This window comes from Leptopilina boulardi, unplaced genomic scaffold (assembly GCF_019393585.1).
Source record: "Leptopilina boulardi isolate dan_hultmark-lab unplaced genomic scaffold, ZJU_Lbou_2.1 LbouV2_38, whole genome shotgun sequence".
NCBI lineage: Eukaryota > Metazoa > Arthropoda > Insecta > Hymenoptera > Figitidae > Leptopilina > Leptopilina boulardi.
In genome coordinates, this window is record NW_026137951.1 from 400,729 (window position 1) to 424,720 (window position 23,992).

General features: G+C 25.4%; 1 protein-coding gene across 3 annotated transcripts in view; it reads left to right on the forward strand.

Moving 5' to 3' along the window:
* The window catches only part of LOC127288004 (uncharacterized), a 58,856-nt gene that overhangs the window by 33,200 nt on the left and 1,664 nt on the right, over positions 1 to 23,992 (forward strand). For 2 of the 3 annotated variants that reach the window (XM_051315183.1, XM_051315185.1), the window contains exons 2-5: positions 6,989 to 7,194; positions 12,348 to 12,483; positions 17,045 to 17,178; positions 23,483 to 23,723. In XM_051315183.1, the coding sequence (XP_051171140.1) occupies positions 6,989 to 7,194; positions 12,348 to 12,483; positions 17,045 to 17,178; positions 23,483 to 23,723 (717 nt within the window). The remainder of the gene's footprint in view (positions 1 to 6,988; positions 7,195 to 12,347; positions 12,484 to 17,044; positions 17,179 to 23,482; positions 23,724 to 23,992) is intronic. The other variant, XM_051315184.1, reaches the window with a different exon arrangement.

Genomic DNA, 23,992 nt, shown 5'->3' on the forward strand with positions numbered 1-23,992 from the left:
TCAAGTTGATTTGCTCTCAATTATTAAGTTCCTGTTAATGATTTTACTTGAGATTTTAATTTTTTTTTTTTAAATTGAAAAAATTATTTTATTGGTACAATTTTTCAAATATTAATTACAATTATCGATTTTTATCAAAAAATAATTATTTCAATAAAAAATTTTTTTTTAAAATAAATTAGTTTTGATTAATTTTTAATTACGTAAATTTACTTAATTGATACACTATTACTTTTTGACATAAAATGATATACAATGATTTTTATATATTTTTTTTATATTCAATTGTTTAAAGTAATATTGTTTTATCTAACGAGCACACACATTGCATTCATACAACTAATTGCATAGTAGTTGAGAATGTAACCTGAATTCATTTCATTCACACGACTCCAATATATATATATATATATATATATATATATATATATATATGTTACTTGATTCCTGTGAATTCAAAGAGGTGATCGATTTTCGTTCAACATGAAACAATTAAATCACGAGGCGAGTACCTGTTAAAATTGCAGAGCTCGTAAAATATCTGATCAAAAATTGGATAAAAATCGTTTCGTTTAATATAGTGAGAATTGCGTTTCAAAAAAAAAAACGAGTAACTTTGAAAATTGATGCTTAAATAAAAGCTTTTCATAAATATATATCATTTTAGTTTGAAACGTGTGAAAATTTAATGGACAATTCAATATATCTGTATATATCTCTCTAAAAATCATATTTTATTATTTATTAACGCTATATACGTGACATATTATTATTTCACATTGTTGCGAATAATTAATTAAAAATTCATCATTTTTTTTTTCATTTTGTGAATGAATTTATAATTATTTATTTTTAAATAAACAATAAATTGAAAAATTATCATTTTTAAACTAATATTTACATAAATAATTATTTATAAATATTATATATTTAAAAATGTTAATTTTGAACAACAATTTAAAATTAATAAAAAAAAAGTAATAAATGAAAATTAATATTGCTAAAAAAATTTTACATTTTTATCGAATAACACGATTGCATTTAAATATATTTACAGTGAATGTAATTATTCTACACTTTTTTTTTTTTTTTTTTTTTGCTTGTAAAAAAGTTAGAGCGTATAAAAAAATACATGAATTGAAAGAACGAAAAAAGAGGCTATAGTATGTACATACATTTTACCGTAAATATTTTACGACAATCACATAAATGATATAGACGTGAACGATTCATTTCTTCGTCATTTTTCACTCCTATAGAATAATGTCAAAGTGTTTTTTTTCAACTATAAATGTATGATTTATGTTTTTTTATATTAAAATCATGAATTTAATTCGAAAAATTCAAAATTATGAATTATATTAAATTAAATTTGATTCTTTTTGTCAGAAAAATGTTTCATCAAGATTTGTATTTGAATTACGAAAAACTTTTTTTTTTCCACTGAATATATAATTAATTCATTTAATTTTTTAATTATTGTGAAATGTTGATAATCAGACGTTACTATGAACGGTTTAAATAATTTCTTCTTCAAAGTTCTCCGAGAGTTATGAATTATAACCAGCATTTCTAAACGCGTAGAACAGCGAGCGTTATACCATATCTTTGCTAATTAATAATAACACCATAAAACACAACTTTGTATGTTAAGATTAATAATGCTAATCATTTTCTTTTATTATATTATACTCGCATATGAATGCCTGATAAAATTTCTCTATATTTACTTTTATTTTATTAATTAATATATATATATATATATATATATATATATCGAATCAAATTAAATTATAATTAATATTCCCTGTCATATACAAAAGTGATCATAAAATAAATTTTACAAAAAAAAAATATTCCCATGAAATCCAATTAAATTATTAAATTTTTCATTTGCTAGAAAAATGTTGTTTTTGTTAAACTGTGCGTATTTTTTTTTTAAACTTGTTTTATTAATCTCATTTATAATTTTTAATAATATTTACTAAAAAAAAACGGAATTATGAAAATATCAAAAAGTTTAAAAAATTGTTGAGAAAAAATTTAATTAATTCTCGCAATGTAAAATGTAAATGAAAATTTAATAAAGTAATTTAATATTTTATTTATAGTCTGTTTTGTTAAAATATGAATAATATGAAATTTATCACATTTCCACATTTTAATAAAGTACAATTTTACTGATATTATTAAAAAATTCTATTTTAATAATTAAATATTATATAAATTATAATTAAAATTTAAATTTTTATATAATTTTCATTTTTTTTATTTGCACACACACACATATATATATATATATAAAAGTGACATATTTTGTTTGATACAAAATCGACATTTACGTCGTTTTTTTAGAAACTATATTTAAAAACTCAATTTTCCTATTTCTCTCGAGTTTTACACACACACAAAAAAAAAAAAATTGCTGTCATTCGACGATATCGTTGCATTTAATCTTGATTCCCTGGAAACTGAATAACTTTCCCATAGCTCATACCCCTTTTTCTTCCCCTCGATTTCAAAATGCCCCTATATTTCAAAAAGCTATTTATTTTTATTTCCACTGGAGATTAAATTATTTTTAAAAACGATTCGATTGTTTAAAATCACATAATATTATTCAATTTTTTTTTTCATCAATAAATATTAAATGACAGAAAAAATTTTTTTTATTTATCCAAAAAATGTTTTGTGAGAAAATTTTGTTTTATTTATTCGCAGGGGAAATTATTTTTTTTTTTATGTATCAAACCATTGTAATTGCTTTGATAATTACTGTAAAAAAATTTATTAACTAATATTAATTAATTTAATTTTATTAGTTAATAATTAATTTTATTAATTTACCATTTTTTTATTTTATTTTTAAAATTTTATTCATTTTGGCATTATTTTATTTGCATATTCGTTGTTAAAAAAAAAAAAAGGAAATTTGTTTGAAAAATCGTGTTTGCTCAAAAATAAAATTTTGTTAAATAAAATGCTTTTTTCATTTTTATTCGCGCTCATGATATAAATTAGCAATTATTTTATCGTGGCTGCTGTATGATTATATTTATAAAAAAAGAAAAATGATATCCATACAAGTTAGGTATTCAACTCATTCAAACCCTTTTTTTTTGCATGTTAAATACTAATTCTGTTAATGGTTCCCATCACACGTGTCACGATTCGTTTGGTTTTATGCACACGTACCATATTGCTTGTATAATGTGAATGTGCGGAAACACATTGCATTTCCACTGTGTTGACGCAAAAGCGTTGTATTTTGAAGAGCGAGAGAGAGAGAGAAAGAGAACAAGAGAAAGCCCACTTTCCATGGACTATCAGGGAAAATTTTTCCCACTCTCCCCCTCTTCTCTATTTTTACTCTTGACGTGCAACAATAAAAGCTCCCAACGTTCAAGCGGATGAGTTTTTCATTTCGTTGAGTTTTTGAATATAAAGAAAAAGGATCTCATTTCAGAACCCAAGCTTTTTATGTTTTCGGCTTCTTCTTTTTTTTTTCTTCTTCTTTTATTTTTTTTTCTTGCCACTGGTTCGTAGCGAGAAAATTTTTTTTACCAAAAGATGTATAATGAGTGCCGAGCTTTTTTTTTATAAATATATAGAGAATCTTTTTTTGCAGAGGAAGCTTCATCATACTAATAGATGAGTAATTAAGCTGAACATAAATTTCACGAATCTACTCCCCTCTAATAGATTTTCAACGAGAACAGAGAGAGAGAGAGAGAGAGCGTCGATGTTTACACGTTTCATGCTATATTCAGAATAGTGGCGCGCGCGCGAGAACTGTAATTTCTGCGTTATAATTAATTGTACATGGAAACCGCTTTATATTAAATGTTCATACACTGGACTTACTGCCATTGACCTTCTATTTAATAATAATTAATTGAATTGTGTATCAATTTTATTATTCACTATTGTTGTGTGAATTTTCAGTTTATCTTTCAATATAATTGGCAAATATTGTTTCCTACTCGGTTTCCTATTGTTTTTCGTTCATAATTTATGTCAGTTTAGGAAGTATATTTATTTAGAAAAATTTTTTTGCGGCAATCATCGAGATGACTACAACCACCACGTTGCTAAACCTTAATGATTGAAAAGATTCCAATCACCGTTTTTAATTACTTTCACATTTTTTTTTTCATTAAACTATTTTCAAGGTTTTCTCTAAATCTGAATTAGTAAAAATGTTTACCGATTTGAATTAGTGACTCACTTTTTGCTTCTTAATTAGTAAAATTCTACTAATTATTAGTAACTTTTACTAACAATTAGTAAAATTTAACTAAATTCTAAAGCAAAAAGTCACTAATTTAAATTAGTAAACATTTTTACCAATTCAAATTTAGAGACTTTTTTAGAGAAATTACAGAAAAAAATATTTTGCATTAAAAATGAAAATTACAAAAAAGAGGTATTAAACATGGTAATTACATTAGCTAATGAGTAATTAAAAATAATTACGAGTTTCATAAATACATTTTGTATGAAACCTGATAGCAACTGTCATTTATTGACAATAATTATATGGCAAAACGTAGGCGTTTGATTTCAGTTATCAAAACAGGTCGGGCATATATATATATATACCAGCAGGGAAACTAATTACCCGTACCCATTAAGCTAAATGTATAAAGCGATTGTTCTTTTAAGTTAATTTTTGCCTTTTATTGTTTTGCACATTTTAAAATTTTAACTCTTTTAAATTTAAACTCTTATCATATTATGCGAGTGTGCGAGACATGAACTTTTCATGTGCCATAAAAACTTTTAATTCTCTTTTCACGCTTCCAAAGCGACATGAACTATCAAATCATTATTATTCCAAGATTAGCGACACGTAATTTATTATAAACTCGAGTTCAACTATGTAAATTTTATTTCTTTTCTTTTTTTTTCAAAAAAAAAAAAAAATGTTGCTCTATCTATGTTTATTTCTAGAAAATAACTTGTAGTAATGAATATGTTCTCAGGGTTTTATTAAAACAGGTTTCAATATTCAAGTTCATGAGCGCTCCGATAAATTCTTTTTATTACTCGCACTCTTTTTATCATTTTACAAAAAAAAAAAATTTTATTCTCAATTTCTTATCCAAAATCATTGTCATTTATTTTCTAAATATATTTTAGTAAAAAAAAAAAAATTATTATTAAATATATGCCAAGAAATTATTCTTTTCAAAATTATAAAAAACTAAACAAGGAAATAAAAATGAAGAAATAAATTCTCAAGAAATGATAATAATTCGAATAAAGATTTACAGAAATATAAATTTTAAATTTATGTGGTTTTTTTTTAAACTTATATATATATATATATATATATATATTGTAATTAATTATCATGGATTGTAATCCAAATCATATAGTGATATGAATCACAATTGCATTGTTTTCAGTAATTAACGAACCGTCATTAACAATAAGCTTGCAATTCCCTCGTTTGCTTGTTTCCTGACGCCCATAGACGTAATCCTCAACCTGCCATCACATGCGAGCAGATTATGTTAAAACTGAATCTACTTGAGATATCTGAGTCCGCGGCTCATCAGATTAACTTGTCTTAGCTACTCGTGGGAAATCATGGTCTCGTGCAAAATGTTCGATTAAAGTCGACACACGGGGGCAAAATCTTAAATTAGAAAGAATAAAGACGCAATTATTCTTATACTCAGTTAAAAAGAAAACACATCTCTATATACAATAGAAATTAAAAAAAAGGAATTTATTTATAAAATTGAAAAAAAACATTGTCTGACTGTTATTGTCTTTTTCTACTTAAATGGAAAAAAAAAATTTTATCTACCATTTTGTTTTTCGTTTATAACATTTTTTTTATTCCTTTCGGGTTTTTTTCAACTTTTGGAACTTTTTTTTTTACTAATTTGACACTTTCTAAATTTAAATGGATGAGAATTTGTTCATTAATTTTTAGTTCTTTTTCATTAAAAATACTCTCTAAATCTGAATTAGTAAAAATGTTTACTAATTTAAATTTAGTGACTCACTTTTTGCTTAAAAATTAGTTAAATTTTACTAATTTAGGAGCAAAAAGTGAGTCACTAATTTAAATTAGTAAACATTTTTACTAATTCAGATTTAGAGAGTAGTTTAGTATTCTCTAAATTTTAATTAGTAAAAATTGTAAGTAATCTAAAATTGTGATTCACTTTTTGCTTTTTAATTAGTAAAATTTCACTAATTAATAGTAAAAGAAATTTTATTTACTAACGAATTAGTACAAAATTTAACTAATTCAAAAGCAAAAAGTGAGACACTAATTCAAATTAGTTAAAATTTGTACTAATTCAAATTCAGAGATTGAAATAATATATAATTACTAAATTAAATAGTAATATTTTACTAAAAATTAGTTAAAATTTCCACCATTTTTTAGACATTTTTCACTAAAAGTACACTTTAGTGAAAAAATATTATGAAATTAAATAGTAATATTTTACTAAAAATTAGTGAAAATTTCTACTTATTTTTAGTCAATTTTTCATTAAAAATATTTTAATAAATTAATATTACTATATCAAATTGCAATTTTTTACTAAAAATTAGTAAAAATTTCCTTTTAATTTCTAGTCATTTGTCACTAAAAATATATTATTAACACATATTACTATATCAAATTGTAATATTTTAGTAAAAAAAATTAGTGAAAATTCCTGATGATTTTTAGTCATTTTTTTACTAAAAATATATTAGTAAAATAAAATATTAGTAAGTAATATCTTACTAAAAATTAGTGTAAATTTCTATCAATTTTAATTAGTGGACTGTCAGTGTAACAATCGTTTTTTTCGTGTGTTATAAAAATAATAATAATTATTAGTATTATTTATATTAATTGTTAAGATTTTTTAAATTTTTAAAAAGAAAAAAGAAAAAAGTAGTTAATTTTTGTTTTTTCAGTAATGCATTTAAAAAATGGAGATTCTGATTTTGTGTGTGTTATTTATGATTCTAGATGTGCGAGGATTAATTGAGGTGTCAATACGAATACCCCCAGCCGTTGCCGAAAATTCTACAGTCAACATGACGTGTCGCTATAATTTGGGAGATTTCCCATTGTACTCTGTTAAATGGTACAAGGGAAATAAAGAATTTTATAGATTCATACCAAAGGAAATGCCACCTATGAAAGTGTTCCCACAACTTGGAGCAAAAGTCGACGTAAGTCAATTATTATTAAATATAAATCAATTATAATCAAATAAATAATAGTAATTACAAGTTTTTCATTTATTATTTAATAAAGGAAAGAATTACTTATATGTAATTAATTATTTAATTTCAATAATTAAATTATTTGATAATTATTTAATTTAATTATTAAATTATTTGATAATTATTTAATTTAATTATTAAATTATTTGATAATTATTTAATTTAATTATTAAATTATTTAATAATTAATTAATTTAATAATCAACTTTTATATTTCTATATTTTTTATTATTATTATTTAGATACGTAATTAATTGAGTGGATTAAATTGAATATACAATAGGTTTTGTCGCGTTATTTACATTTAGACTCTGCGTCAAGGGAAGCTGAGAGATGATGATTCTAAAGATCTCATGAGTAATGCTCCTTACAAAGGACATTTTGAAGCGCGCGCAATTATCTTGTCGACTGATAGAGAAAGAGAGAGAGAGAGAGAGAGAGAGAGAGAGCTATATAACGGATGGGAGGCAAACTCATTGAACTGGAAAAGGATTTGGTCGTACAGGGTTTCCAATCGTACGTTAAATTACGGAACTAGGAGACCGTCTTCGGGTGGGGAGGGGGGAGGGGGCCAAAATCTCTTGGCAAAGCGTATAATGAGAAATCTTATATATAAGGACTAAAGTTTGTTATGGATCGCTGACGAATCCGCACAGACTTGTAATTGGCACATTAATTTCTACTTTAAACTTCAATCTGATTCAATAATTAAATTTTGATATCAAAAGCATAATTGAAAGATACATACAATTTTCAATATTACAACAATTAGTGCAAAATATATATATGATATTTAAAAGCAATTTTGTACTTTTTTTTCATTTTTCATTTTAAAGTGGGAAATAATTAATAATTATATAATTATAAAATTATTGTAAAAATGTTTAATTATTCATTTTTCTTTTTAAAATGAATTATTTGTTGAAAAATAAATAATTATTATAATAAAAGAGGGATACGTTTTAGATTGAGAATATAGTTTGTGATTAGTTGAAAATTATCAAAGCACAAATGCAAATTGTCAATGCGGAAACTGTAGTGACAATGGATTTTCAATTAGATCATCAAATAGAAAGTATTGTCACTAAATGTGACAATAATTTATTCGACAGACCGGAAAATTGGCCCCATTCGTATAATTGAATGCTTCATTACACAATAGTTAAAAAAAAAAAATTGCTACCATTTACATGGTAATAAAAAAATATTTTTTCATTTATAAACATTAAAAAAAATTTTTCTTTTTTCTCTCAACCTCATAAAATTCTAAGTTTCAAATATAAATCACAATTTTTTTTTTACAAAATTTATTTCGAGTTTAAATAGTTATTTGTAAAAAATAACCAGAATTTTTTTTTGTGGTGCCAGTATATTAATTAAAAGTTTTACAAAAGCAAAAAAAATATTTTCATGAATTAAAAAGTTTTTAATCCTTGCCCTTATATATTGTTATTATATAATAATGAAGCTTTTCAGAAATTTTAAATAAATAAGAAAATGAAAGCAATAGAATTTGAAAATTGATACTAAATTAGAAAATTACAAACTTTTGTAAATTTAATTACAAAATTCATAATTGATTATCGACAGGTCCTTGTAATAAATTTTACATGGTGTTCCCTCTTACTCTCTTGCGGTGATCGTGATTCTCCATCGTCGTGGCAAAATGTAACGTTACCAAAAGTTACCGCACGCCATAGTATATATATATATATATAGAGAGAGAGATGAAAACGTGTATGTGGCACTTGCGGAGCGAACAGGTCAAAATTGATTGTATGATTCATAACGCTGCCACCGGCAACATATAATTAATCGTCGCTGTTGCAAAAGGAGAAAGGGGTGAGAAGGAGGGGGGGGAGTATTGTTTGTTGCGCGAACGTGCGTGAGAAGATCGATCGATTTGCAATAAATAGCCCCTTCGGTTCAGTATGCTTGGTCAATTCTGTGGTGAACGATGCTAAATTAACTCAAAATTCGGCAGACATTGCCTGTCATCACTTGTGTTCGTTTGTGTAATGTGCAATCATTGATGAAGCATTTTCCAAATTCCTGTTTCCGACATACATACTTTCCTATGGTTTCCCTCTCACGTCAAGTTCTCATTTTCCAAAATAGTTACATAAACGATAATTAAACATTTCCTTTCAAATTCAATGATGCATCGTTCTGCATTGAAATTTTTTCTTTTATACCAATGAATTTAGTACAAATTTTCGAATATTAAAAAACAGAAAAAACGCTGGGTAAATTTTGTTGCGGGTAATTTTAACCAATGCTAATTCACATAGACGGTGGCGCCCTCAACTAGGATAAAATTTGTTGCAGGTAATTTTTATACCGATTTTGGGGTAAAAATTCTACTTTTTTTTTCGTGTGAACTTTTTGAAATTTCATTTCTTTATTCCAGGTAGAAAAATTAACATTACTAACGTTACTAATATTACTAACGTTACTAATGTTACTAACGTTAGTACCTATAAAAAAATTAAGAAAATGTTTCTAAATTGTATTTTTGCAGAAACTTGTCGAAAATCGACCACCAGGAAGTATTTAATGTTCTTACCCGCACTTTTTATAATTTTCGTTTCTATTATCACTTCCACTTTTTTATTTTCATTACCGTTTCCACTTTCACTTTTTCTAATTCTCATTCGCACTTCCATTTCCACTTCCACTGTTTCTAATTCTCATTTCCACTTTCACTTTTTTATTTTCATTACCACTTTCACTTTTTCTAATTCTCATTCGCACTTCCATTTCCACTCTTTCTAATTCTCATTTCCACTTTCACTTTTTTATTTTCATTACCACTTCGACTTTTTCTAATTTTTATTCCCACTTCCCTTTTTCTAATTTTCATTCCCACTTCTACTCCCATTTTTTCCACTTCTAATTTTCATTAGCTGTTGCCATTTCGACTAAAACTCTTTCTAATTTTTATTTACACAACAATTTCCACTTTTTTTAATTACCATGGATGGAAATTAGAAAAAGTGAAAGTGATAATGAAAATTTAAAAAATTAGGAATGGAAGTGGGAGTGAAAATATAAAAAAGTTGTAATGAAAATAAAAAAGTGGAAGATGAAATGTGAATGAAAATTGGAACAAGTGGAAGTGAAAGTGTGAATGAAAATTAGAAAAAGTGGTAGTGTCAATGAATATAAAAAACTGAAAGTGGAAATAGGAATGGGAATGAAAATTAGAAAAAGTGGATGTGGCAATGAATATAAAAAAGTGGAAATGGGAATGAAAATTAGAAAAAGTGGAAGTAAAGTGGGAATGAGAATTAGAAAGAGTAGAAGTGAGAATGGAAGTGCGAATGAGAATTAGAAAATGTAGAAGTGGAAATGGGAATGAAAATTATAAAAAGTTTAAGTGGAAGTAAAAGTGAAAGTGGTAATGGGAAAGTAGTGGCAAAGTTTCTGTAAAAATATATTTTAGAAACTCTTGAATTTTTTTATAGGTACTAACGTTAGTAACATTAGTTATGTTAGTAACATAAGTAACGTTAGTAACGTTAATTTTTTCACCTGGGATGCATTAAATTTTGTTTTAATTAAAATTATTAGTTTAATAAATATTATTTTTTTTTTCTTGGTAAAATATATTTTGAATATTAAACTTTTTTCCCTTCGAATTAATTTTTGTCATCTGTTTAATTTACACACAGAAAAATTTGTTATTTCCGTTTTTTTGAGAGAAATTTTATTTGAAATAATTAAAAATATATTTTTTTTATTTGTTTTATATAAAAAAAAATTATTTACATCGGATAATTTTTTTTTGAAATAAGAATTATTATAATATTCAGTAGAAAAAGTACATTTCTGTCAGACAAATTAATTACATTCGGCAAAATATTGTGTTCTTTAAACGAAAATTTTGTTTTTTTAGTGGAAATGGATATTTAGTGTCAGACATAAAATCGGGTTTTCTACTTTATTTTGATTAATAAAGAAGTCATTTATATTTTCAGTAGAAATAGACGTTTTCGGTCAGACATTTTTTAAATTCCTTTATAACTAGTTCTTTATCTAATTGGGCAGTTTTCATAAGTAAGAATAATATTTTCTTAAAAAAATTCTGATTTTCAGTGCGGTAATGGATATTTATTGTCAGACACAACTATATTTTATTTAGCCAAATTGGTTTTTTTATTAATGAAGAAGTCATTTACATTTTTAGTAGAAATAAACTTTTTTGTTTAGACATTTACAAAATTACTTTATAACTAGTTTATTTTTATTGGATTGGACAGTTTTTCAGTAGTAAAAATTCTTCCAATTTTTTAGTAGAAAGAGACGTTTTTGGACAGACTGTGAATAATCTTTCAATCATATATCACTGACTAAAAAAATATTCTTTGCCACATTTAGAATTGACAAATAATATTGTAGTATAATAATTTTACTTTGATAAAAAAACTACACCAAAAAAATTTTTAATTAGCGTTTATTTGAGATAAATATAATTAATTCGAAGCAAATAAAAATATTCCTTGTCTCAGAGCCTAATAACTTATTATTTGTTTTAAATGAAAAAAAATTTGATTAGCACAAATAAAATTTTATTTAGCACAATATTGTTTATAACTCAAATAAAATTTGTTTAAAACAAATATACATTTATTTGGCTCTGAGGTAGATATATCTTTTCTCTGGTTAAAAAAAGGTTTGTTAATTATATTTATATTTTAAAAAATATATTTATAATATATTTAAAAGAATTTAAAATATTAACAAAAATGTTTTTAAGTCCAATTTCATATACGTAATGTGCGACAATTTGTAATTTCATCTTAAATTTTTAATAGAATTGTACAAGTTTAATTGAATGGCACAATTTTAATTGAATGTTACAATCTTAATTGAATGTTAAATTTTAACGAAATCCTGTGATTTTATAATTAAATATATATATATATATTTCTATGTATTACAATTTGAATTACATTGAACGTAATTTTAATTAAAATTTAACATTTTAATTTCGTACATTACATGTTTAAGAAAAATCATAAAATTTAAAAAAATGTTTAATTTACATTTTTGATTTTGATAAAATACAATTATAAAAATTTATACATTATTTTCAGGTTAATCGAAGTAATTCACATTCCGTTATAATAAAAGACGTTCAAATGGACCTAAGTGGGAAATATCGCTGTGAAGTATCAACGGATGCTCCAAAATTTTACACAAAAGTCGAAAGTGGTTTTTTAAATGTTGCACGTAAGTAAATAAAAAACAAAAATCACCAAAATTTACTTTTTTATTTATGTAGAAAACATTTTTAATATATTTTTCTACTATTTAGGTGGTTTTTCATTTTTTTTTCTTTTTTAACATTATGAAGATGAAATGAGAACTTTAATAGTAAATCGATATAGAATATAAATCCATTAACCTTTTCCATGACGCCATACGGTGTCAGCGACATTTTAGGTGAACAATTTTTTTTTTCTTGACGCAACATATGGCGCCACTTGCAAGGGATTAAGGGTTTTTTTTTTTTTTTTTGCAAGCAACGTTCAACAATTTTATGTACACTGAAAAAAGGGAAAGCTTTCAAAAATTCATATTCCAAATTTTCACATTAACACAGTATGAAAAATAAATTGAATTTTTTTTTTTTTTTTTTTTGATAAAAAGAGACTTTTTAAAAACATTTTTTTCAAAATATTGGTTTTTAAGGATAAATTTTTTTGATTTTTTTTAAATTCTCTCAAAAATTTATTAAATCACTCATAAATATAATGGAAATTTGATTTTCTTTTAATTTTAGGGTTTTGTGGCCAAGGTCCGAAAGTCTTATAGTTTTGCTTTGGCGTCTGTCAGTCCGTCCGTCGTACACTTGTACGGTTGCCATGGTAACAATTACCATAGCAACCGTTACCATGACAATCGTTTCTATTGCCGTTTTTTTCCTTAGGAGGATTTTATTTTATATTTTTTTTTTTTGCGAGTAGAAAAAAAATAGCAAATCTGCTTTGGAATTTCTTCTAGAATATCAACGAGGATTTTAAATTTAGAAAAAAAGGTCAAAAAGTTTTTGTATGGAAAAAAATTGTTTTTAGCACCTTAAAAAAAAAAGGGGGAATATTCAGGTCGTGAGAAAAAAAAATTTTTTTCGTTCCATCGCATGTGGTTTCGTCGATTGTCAACTTTGTGAATTAGGTTGATGAAATTGTCGGCAAAGTTGAATGAATTTTGATTAAATAGCCAACGGGGAATAATATTGGGAAGTTTGTTGTGCTCTTGTTTCTCATATAGCACTTCGCAAAACGGTATGGTTCGTGCAATCTTGAATGTATTGTGAGTTGCAGCTTGTTTCCGAACTAACCAAACTAGGATGTCCAGGGAAATGGCATACTGTGATCAATGTTACACAGGGAAAGACCTCTTCCACACCGACGCGACAACTGTTTTGATCATCTTGGAGCTTATTCTCTAACTTTGATGTACACACATATATATATATATATATAACACTGTTCTCTGCACGTCTGGTTGCCTACGTTTCGTTTCCCATTCTCTCCTTCACTACGTTCCCAGTTCCTTTCATTTATATTCTGCACATGCATAGCCGTAAAACTTTCCCAAGTATAATTCGAGAAGAACGACTTTCCAAAGCAAAAATTTTCCCACTTTTCTCCTCACGCTCTCTTTTTCTTCTTCTTCTTCTTCTTTTGTACATAGTGTTGTACTGAAATTCCACCTTGAGGTAACTCGAGAAAGAAGGAAAAGTGACTCTTTTTATTTTTCCAATAGGATAATCGAAACTTGTGTGTCTCTTCTATATAAAGAAAGATTCGACGAGAAAATATATTGAAACGTATGCGTTTTAAAACTTTGCTGGCGAATTTTTCAAAAGCCATTCTCTATTTGTTGAAGAAAAATAATAACTTATCAGAAGGCATCAAACTTTTTTGTTTAACGTTAAAAAATAATTTTACAATTAAAAAAAGAAATTTCAACCTGAATTTTGTTGAAAGATTTATATTGTAAGTCAGAAGAAATTTGAATATTACCGCGCTCTGCGCAAAAGGTGTCTTGCGCATCTTTTCGAACTTCGACCGTTTGCTCATAGGTAGCGCGCGCTTTCTTTCTCGAAATAATTTTTTTTTCCTATTCAAAAGTTTTCTATTCTTGTTTTTCAAATTGTAGAAATAAAATTTAGAAATGAAAATAGAAATTAAAACCATCTTTGCAATTATTTTCTAAATATTCTAATAAATGACAAAAAAATTTCATAAAATTTTACTCTTTAAAATTTCTGTAGAAAAAAAGATCGCAATTCTTCTAACAATGATCGCACTAAAACAACAGCGGAAGCTATTGATTCCAGTCATATTATTACGGATCCATTTTCCTTTTTTTTCAACCTCAGTGGACCGTTAAATTTTTCAGTGTGATACGCCTCCCTTCAGTGACAGGTATGGTCTGCATATTTCACAACCGGGCCTTCTCTTTTATCGTTTTGGTTTCACCCCCCCTCTCTCTATTCTCCTTAAAACGTTCAAAGATATTCACACACAAGCATTGTCATCCTTAATCGCAGCCAATTAAAACCAAGTTTCCCGGAGCTCGTTTCTACGTATGGAAGTTGCGAGGATCAAGGGAAGGGGAATCAAGAATTCCAGGATTGGTCGATATAGACCTGTCGGTGGCAATTTCATTTCCAATGATCGCCAAGCATTTTCAACCGTAAAAATTGCAGTTTCTGTCTGCAAAAAAAAAAAAAAAAAAAAGAGGAGGAAAAGTTTTTTTTATTGCCTTCGCTGTAATTGTTCGCTTCGTTGAATTTGCTGGATTAATTGGATCACTGTTCCTCTCACTTACATGATGGATACACCCCCTCCTCTTTCTCTTCTCACCGAAAAAAAAAAACATTCACCAGAAATCGATTAAAAAACTACAATATTATAAATTGAATTTTTTATTTTAGAATTTTTTTCCAAGCTTTTTTTTTTGAATTTGTTTCTGTGGAAATTCAGTCAGGAATATATGAATGATTTTTTTTTATGATTTTCCCACATTTTTACATGAATAAGAGTTCCCCCCTTCTTTACTTAATTCAACATCCCACAGGCTTTATGAATGATTTCCTGCGCTTAATTTCTCAATGGCTATTCCTTATATATAGTTAAGGTTATTATATTATTAAAAAAAAGCACTTTCCATTATTTTCCCAGATGAATGATGGATGGGGAAGTGGCTTAGTAGAATTAATCTTCATAAAAATTGAAATTTTATATATAAACTGATTTTAAAATTATTCTCTGTTTATTACTTCTGTAATGATTTGATAGAATTATTCTAATATTTTGGAATTTTCGGCCAAAGTTAACTTTTTCGCATTCTATGAAATAAAATTATAAATTTTAGTTTTCATTATACTATTTTTTGAATCCAATCAGGTTTGTTGTAACAAAAAAAATTCTATTTCGTATTTTTTATTTAAAATTTTTATTGAAAGTGTCACAATAAAAATTGTTTCCTTAAAATCTCGTATAGGTAAAAATGTCACACAGTCAGTGGTCTATAAAATTCTTTTCAAGTAGCATTCCGAAGTTGTTTAGCTTCTTTCTTGAAAATATTTTGCCAAGCGATTCTATTTTTTTAAAAATAAAATTCTCAATTTTTCGTTGAAGCGATGATACTTCGATTTTTTTTTTACTACACCCAAAAAAAAGTAATCTTATACTTAGAGGAAAAGTCCTCTTCTAATATCCTCTAAATATTTCCTCTTAAAACAAGATTATTCAATTGAAATGTAGAATATTTTTATTCTTCATTTTAATGGAAGAATGACAAAAGGATTCCTTTTGTATTTTCCTCTTTAATTAAGATTTTCCGTTTTAAATTTAGAAGATTTAAAAAAAGGAAACGGAAAAAAATAATGTAATCGTTTGATCCCTTTCCCTGGGTATGATAGTTGTGAAGTTGTTTTTTAACCTTTCAGTTTTAATATTTCTGGTAAAATGTCAACAAAAAGGACAAAAAAATGGATTTGCTTTATTAAAAATACAGAAAATATAGTTAAATTCAAATTAAATGAATATTTTTAACGCTATTTTTAGATTTAAAAAAATTTGGATATTTCTTGTGAAATTTTACTACTCAGGTAAATAGAAATATTATAACCCCATTTTTGAATCTTTCGAATTTTTTAAATCTTTTTATTTACTTTTTTAAAAAAGTTTTAAAACGTTAAATAATTTCATATATGAAATTTTTTTCTGTCCTATAAAAAATGTTAACTTTTAAACATATCATGTTTTAAAATTATTTTTGCGCTGAAAATCTCGTTGATCATTACAACTGATTAATGAAAACTTATTTTTTGTATTTTAATTATCAATATAAAATGTTGATAATTAACCAAAAACATGACATTGTTAATGTTATATTAAAAAACAATTTTTATTATTATATTGAAATGAACTATTATAATTTTACTTAATTTTAATTTAAAAATGTATTTTCTGCAAAGATTTTATTATTTGATTGAAATTATAAATATTTTATTGATGGCTTTGACATTAAAAACAATTTTACGAGGTTTGGATGTCGACATTTAATTTAAGAGGAAAATCCTCTTAAATGAAGAATAATAATTTTGATACCAAAATTAAGAGGAAAATATGCATTTATTTTAGAGGAATCCTCTAGATTGAAAATTACTTTTTTTAGGGTGTAGAATTAATGTAAAAATTATAAAAATAAATTTCTATTATTTTTTGATTAATTAATTATTTTTTTTATTAAAGAAATTGAAAAAATTTTACAGGACTGCCGAAAGGAAATCTTACGATTAGAATGGAAAAATTGCGTTACTCACCTGGTGACACTGTGAGAGGCAATTGTACAGCTCCTGCAGGAAATCCACCAGCTAATGTGACATGGACTGTCAATGGACTTCCGGTAGGGTCACTATATAAAAGTTTTATTAAGTATTATTTATTTTATAAACTATTAAGTCATCTGACTATCCAGGAAGCATGGATTGGCCTTTTAATGACACAAAAAAAAAAACCGGTATTCAGTCGTGTAATTTCGATTGCACGTTATTAACTCAGACGTACAAGGGCCTCTTATATTACATTAATGATCATTTAAAATCACTTTTGCAATAATCCGAGACGTGTCTACTCGTCTATAATCTCTTGAATGCAAAATTTTATTTCACATTAAAAGTTTATTTTAAACCCGTAACATTTTTACGATACTTTGTTTTTTATAAATGAATAAATAAATAAATATATATATATATATACGAAATCTGTATTTTTTACGTATTATATTTAATAATGCGATTATTAAATATGTGTGAATTATACATATATTTTAGTACAATAATTTTCAATTTGCAACATCATTAATATTTTAAATTTTATACATTAACTCGCAGAATCTGAAAATTCAGTTATATGATTTTATAAAATGGATTATATCGAGAATTACATTGTGCAATAATATTCATTTGCATAATCCTTCGAAAAAATAAATGGTAAAAATTTGGAAAATTATATTAAAATTACTAAATTAGTAATTAGTAATTAGTGAAATATAAATAAATTAAAATTAGTACTAGTGATTAAAAATACAAAAAAAAATAATATAACAATGAAGAAATAATAAATTCATTTCTCACGATTCAAAATCTGATTCTGCATAAATATATCTGGTTTTTCATTTCATTAAAAAATTCTCTAAGATCTAAAATGACGATTATATATTCTTTTTTTTTGCATAAAATTTCTATTTGACAGTAGTTGTAATAGCAGCAGGTGTTTACATGAAATTAATCAGATTGAACATTTTCTTAACATATACAAACTAAAAAAAAAAAATTGCGTTCGACGAGTGACAAGACAGGGGGGAATTGTGAAAAAAAATAAAGGGGGGTTTTTCTCGTCCAACCACTTACTTGGATCATTTGTTGGTAATTATACAACATCGATGACAAGGAAGCGAGCACTCTCGTCGATGAGATTTTTGCATAATGGAAATATAAAATCGAGCGAGCCATCTCAAAAAAGGAAAAAGAAAAAAATAATCTTGTCGTTGACGAAGTATAAATTTTCCAACGAGATATATCGTAATTTGCATATAGTTATTCTTATATATATATAGATATAGAAATATATATATTTGAAATCAATCCGAAAAGTGTGCGCGCGTTACGAATATAATGAAGCAATGAGAGAAGACATCGTCAATGGAGAAAGAGGAGAAACCCAAGAGCAATATACACACAGGCAAATCTACTTCGACCCGAGAATGCATTAGCGAAAGCCGTTATTGCTAGCCGCACTATGGCAAATTATTAAGCGCTTGCCAGAAGCACTTTTATCTTTTCTATCGTCGCACTACTCTCTCTCTCTCTCTCTCTCTCTCTCTCTCTCTTTTTCTCGATTTCTCTTCGCGCACCAGAATTTCAGAACTCCAGTATTTTTCAATAATTTTCCTCCTACGTAAACACTCTTAATTAAAAACAAACGATAGGGGAAATTAAATTTTTTTTTTTTTTTTGAAGAAGTGATTAAGATGTTTTCACTTGGATGCTGATATATATACTGAAAAAATATTTCCATAAAAGATATATTGTGTGTGTGTATAGATTGATTTCGATGAAAAGGAAAATTCATTTTCATTTATCGATATATTTTTCTTTGACAGAAAGAGGAATTTAATATAAATATATATATATATATAAATTTGAAGCGGGGTATTCAATTAATAATCAATATTTTATATTTGATTAAAATATTTGCAATATTATATATACATAGGATGCTTGTCGATTGATGTGTCGATTTTCATATTGAATGAATTTGTCGACGAAATTATTTTAGAGTCATTAAATAAATTGAAATTTTATGTTGATTGAACAATATATAATGACATACGCAATTTTTCAGTAGAAATTGACATTGTTTGTTAGACGTGAGAAAAAAGGTTTTTTTTCACTATTTTTCTTATATATTAATAACAATTTTGTTTCTTAAGTAGTAATAGACATTTTCGGTCAGACAGTATAAAAATTATTTTTTTAAACCTTTTTTTGAACCGATAATTTTTTATATATTTTTTTGGAAATTGCAAATTATAATTTTCAGTAGAAAAGGTACATTTTTGTCAGACAAATTAAGTTTATTCAAAAATTTCGCGAGACAGTACAAAAATTATTTTTTAACCCATTTTTGAACTGATAACTTTTTTTTTTTGAAAACAAGAATTATAATTTTCAGTAGAAAAGGTACATTTGTGTAAGACAGATTGTGTATATTGGCAAAATTTCGTGTTACATTACAAAAATTATTTTTTAACTCTTTTTTGCACTGATTTTTTCTTTAACTATTTTTTTTGAAAACAATAATTGTATTTTTCAGTAGAAAAAGTAAATTTCAGTCAGACAGATTAATTTTATTGTCAAAATTCAATTTTTTTTTAATAACTTTTTTTCCAAAGAAGAATTGTAATTTTCAGTAGAAAAGGTACATTTCTGTCAGGCTAATTGCATTTGGCAAAATATCGTTTTTTTAAAAATATTTTTGATTTTTAGTGGAAATCGGTTTTTCTACTTTTTTTCAGTCAAATTGATTTTTTTTTATTAATAAAGAAGTTATTTACATTTTCAGTAGAAATAGACGTTTTTGGTTAGACATTTCCAAAATTACTTTATAACTGAGTTCTTTATTTGAGCCGTCAGTTTTCAGTTTTAAAAACTCTTCTATTTTCTAGTAGAAATATCAATTATGGTCAGACATTACAAAAATTATTTTTTAACCTTTTTTGAAACTATAATTTTGTTACCACTTTTTTTTAACAAATAAGAATCACTATTTTCAGTGGTAAAAATAAATTACTGTCAGACAAATTAAATTGATTGTGAAAATTTGGTGTTCTTTTAAAAATGAATTCCAATTTTAAGTAAAAATTGAAATTCCTTGTCAGACATAGGAAAAACATTTCTCTACTATGTAGAGAACTGACTGATCACATACAACTTTGGAACTTTAGACTTCATTATAGCGAAGTTGGAAGTTTTTTTTTGGATTTTTAGTAGAAATGGATATTTATTGTCAGATATAAAGTAGTTTTTTAAAACTATTTTTTTCTTTAGGCAAATTAACTTTATTTTGTTTAATAAAGAATTCATTTATATTTTCAGTAAAAAATAGACGTTTTTAGTCGGACATTTCAGACCTTTTTCAGTAGTAAAAATTCTTTCAATTTTTTAGTAGAAATAGACATTTTTGGTCAGACAATAATCAAAATTTCAACCATATATCACTGACTAAAAAAATAAGTTTTAAATAAAAAAAAAAAAATTTGTTTAGCACAAATAAAATTTTATTCAGCGCATAATTTTTTTAAACTCCATAATAAAATTTATTTAACTTAAATAAAATTTTTTTGAAACAAATAAAATTTCTTTTTGAAACAAATAAATATTTATATTTATCTCTAAAAAAAAATATATCTTTTCTCTGGGTTTATTTATATAGACAAAAGTATATTTGCAAATTGAAAATGACGATTTTGCATCATTTATATATATACACATACATATATACATAAAATGTGTAAAAGCGTGACCGATACGTGGAGGGATCTCAGGCGTCAGATTATACGCATATACTTAGAAGTTGAACCGAATGTCCCGCAAATTACGTCCTGTAAAGAGCTGCCGCATGACTGTGAGAGGCGGGAAGTACATAAGATCCTATCCTGGCGAGCAAACGACCGAGCAAAACGTTCCTATCTTGAGATTTCCAGTTAATTGGTTCTTTGCACACCTATATAGGCAATCTAGTAAGCTATTAACGTACTAAAACTCGTACTGGTTTTCATGTCGAATTTTTCAACATAAGAGTCGGTTAGCAGTATATATATATATATTCAGTTTCACGCATTTCATTCTTATCCATAAATTTTTTTTTCCGCGGGAAAAAAAATTTTTCACACCTCACGTGTCGCGTAAGCAACAAAATCAGGTATATAATAATTTTTTGTACCTTTCTTCATATGTCTTTTTGATATATATATAATATGCGGTACTTTGTAACAGCAATTAAACGTATCTGATTGATAAATATTATGCGGGTGTCTCATAACGTTTGCTTTTATGCCGATAGTCTCAAAAGAAACTGATTTTTAAAATTTTTACATTTATACACATACTTTAACAGAACCTATTTAATTTATTTAAAAATTTAAATATTATTTAATATATATATATATATATATATATATATATATTATTTAATAAATAAATAATTAATAATAATAAATTATTTTATATATTAAGATTTTTTTTTCCCTACATTTTATGCATTGTAATTATCAAGGTGAAAAATATCCGCACGGAAACCATTCGCTAGAACAGAGAAGAAAAATGATAAACGCTAATGGGCTAAAAAGAAGAAAATTTAAAAACTTTTTCTACATGTGAGCGATTGTCATTTCTTTTTTGTTCTATATTACTGAATGCTTTTTCACCGAAATATTTTCCTGGCAAAAAAATATTCAAATATTAAAATTCTTTTCAAATAATTTTTAAACAAATAAATAATAATAATAATAAATGAAATAAAAATTAGTATTATTAATAATTTAATATTTAGTTAGTCAAAATAAATTGTATAATGAAGTACAACTATTTTCATGGGAGTAATAATAATTTTTTCACACTATATATATATATATATATATAAATATGTTAAAAATGTTTGGAAAAAAAAACAATGTAGATACTTGATCAACAAGAAATTGTTTTTTTCATGACATGGAAAATATGACAAAGTGAACGATGGAATTACTAATCGGTTTGGCGTATAATTCGTTAAAATTTTATAAAAGATCCCACATAACAAAGATTGCTATGAAATCAGCGTAAACTGATAATTAATAAATATATAATAAAAGAAGAATTCTCACGAAAGGAGTATATTATCATGGCCTTTTAGATCTTTCGTACTTTGCACTAAGAATTTCAATACCCTACCTTATATGTATAGTTCCCACCATCGAGAATATAATTAATAATAATAATAAAAAAATACCTCCTATTTAAGATAATACACTGACGTTCAAGTAGAAACGGCAATTTTTGTCAGACATATTACATATATATGTATATATATTTAACGAATTTCTCAAGAGGATTTGAATTAATTGTTGAAAATATCATTTTTCGATCTTAAAATATGGAAGAAAAATTTTATGAGTTATTATTCTTATGGTATAGTAATTGTACACTAACAGTTATGTCAATAGAATAATAATAAACGCAGATTTTTAAAAAAAATTTTACATTTTTTAAATGAGGAGGAAAAAAGTCAATTTTTTTGGAATACAAAATTTCAACTGCAGTGGTAAGACTTTAGTAGAAATGGAATTTTTTTGTCAGACATCAGAAAATTATTTTTTTAATTAGACACAATTCTTTAAAAAAAATTTTAACAAAAAAAAATGTTAAATTAAAGGAATTTTAATTTTTAGTAGAAATAGACTTTTATTGTCAGACACGGAAGCATAATAATTTTTGGATTTTCGTCTATTTATTAAAGGCAATTTTTTTGCTTAATGTGGTATTTCATTTTTTAGTAGAAAAAAAAATTTTTTTGTCAGATATTTGAAAATTATTTGTCAACAGTTTCGCTCAATGACACAGGAAACTTTTTTTTACTAATAAAACTAACTATAAATTTAAGTAGAAGTAGTTATTTTTGGTCAGACACCAAAAATATTTTATTTTTATTTTAAAATTGTTTAATATATTTCTTTTTAACTTTTTTTTATTAGTAAAAATTGTTCTAATATTTTTTTTTTAGTAGAAACATACAGTTTTGGTCAGACATCAAAATTACATTAATGATTAGATGGGGCACAAATATTTATCGTCAATTCGGTAATAATTTTTTTTTCAATTTTCAGTAGAAATAAACAATTTTAGTCAGACATCTCAAATAATAAATACATAGAGAATTAAAAAACAAAAATTTTTTCATAAAAAATTAGATCGAATACAAATAATTATTGTCATTCGGTAATAAAAAAAAATTCTTTCAATTTTTCAGTAGAAATAAACCGTTTATGTCAGACATATGCAAATAATAAATATAAAATAAAAAAAAAAATTCTATAAAATGTTATTTTGAATATAATTAAATAAAATAAATGAACTATAATTTAAATGATTAATAAATTTTGATTGCAGGTTAAAGCAAGTTATGTTGCGAACAAATTTGTTTCGAGGAACATCACCGCCGACAGTAGACAACAAACTATGGCGACATTGGATTATGAAATTATTTCAGATAGCTTTAATAGTGGCAGATTGCACATTGCATGCCATGCTGCCGTCTTCCATCTTTATAAAGAAAAGGCTGAAATCGTTCTAGAAGAGGAACGACCGAGACTTGCTTCCGTATTAGGTACACGGGAATCTTCTTATACTGGTAATAAGGATTACGCACTTACATATTCAAATCGTAACTTTAAATATGCAATTAATTTCAATATTTGAATTTAAAATTAAATTTTCAAATGAAAATAATGCAAGGGAATATAAAATCTCAGATATATTAGAAAATGAGAGTTACACTTGGGAATTTTGTTAATATACTTTTACGCTCGTGCATCTAAATAAGTTTCATTTACATCATTGAGCATTGCAATTTATTTTGATTAGAAATATTTGCAATAAAATGAAAACGTAAATCAATTT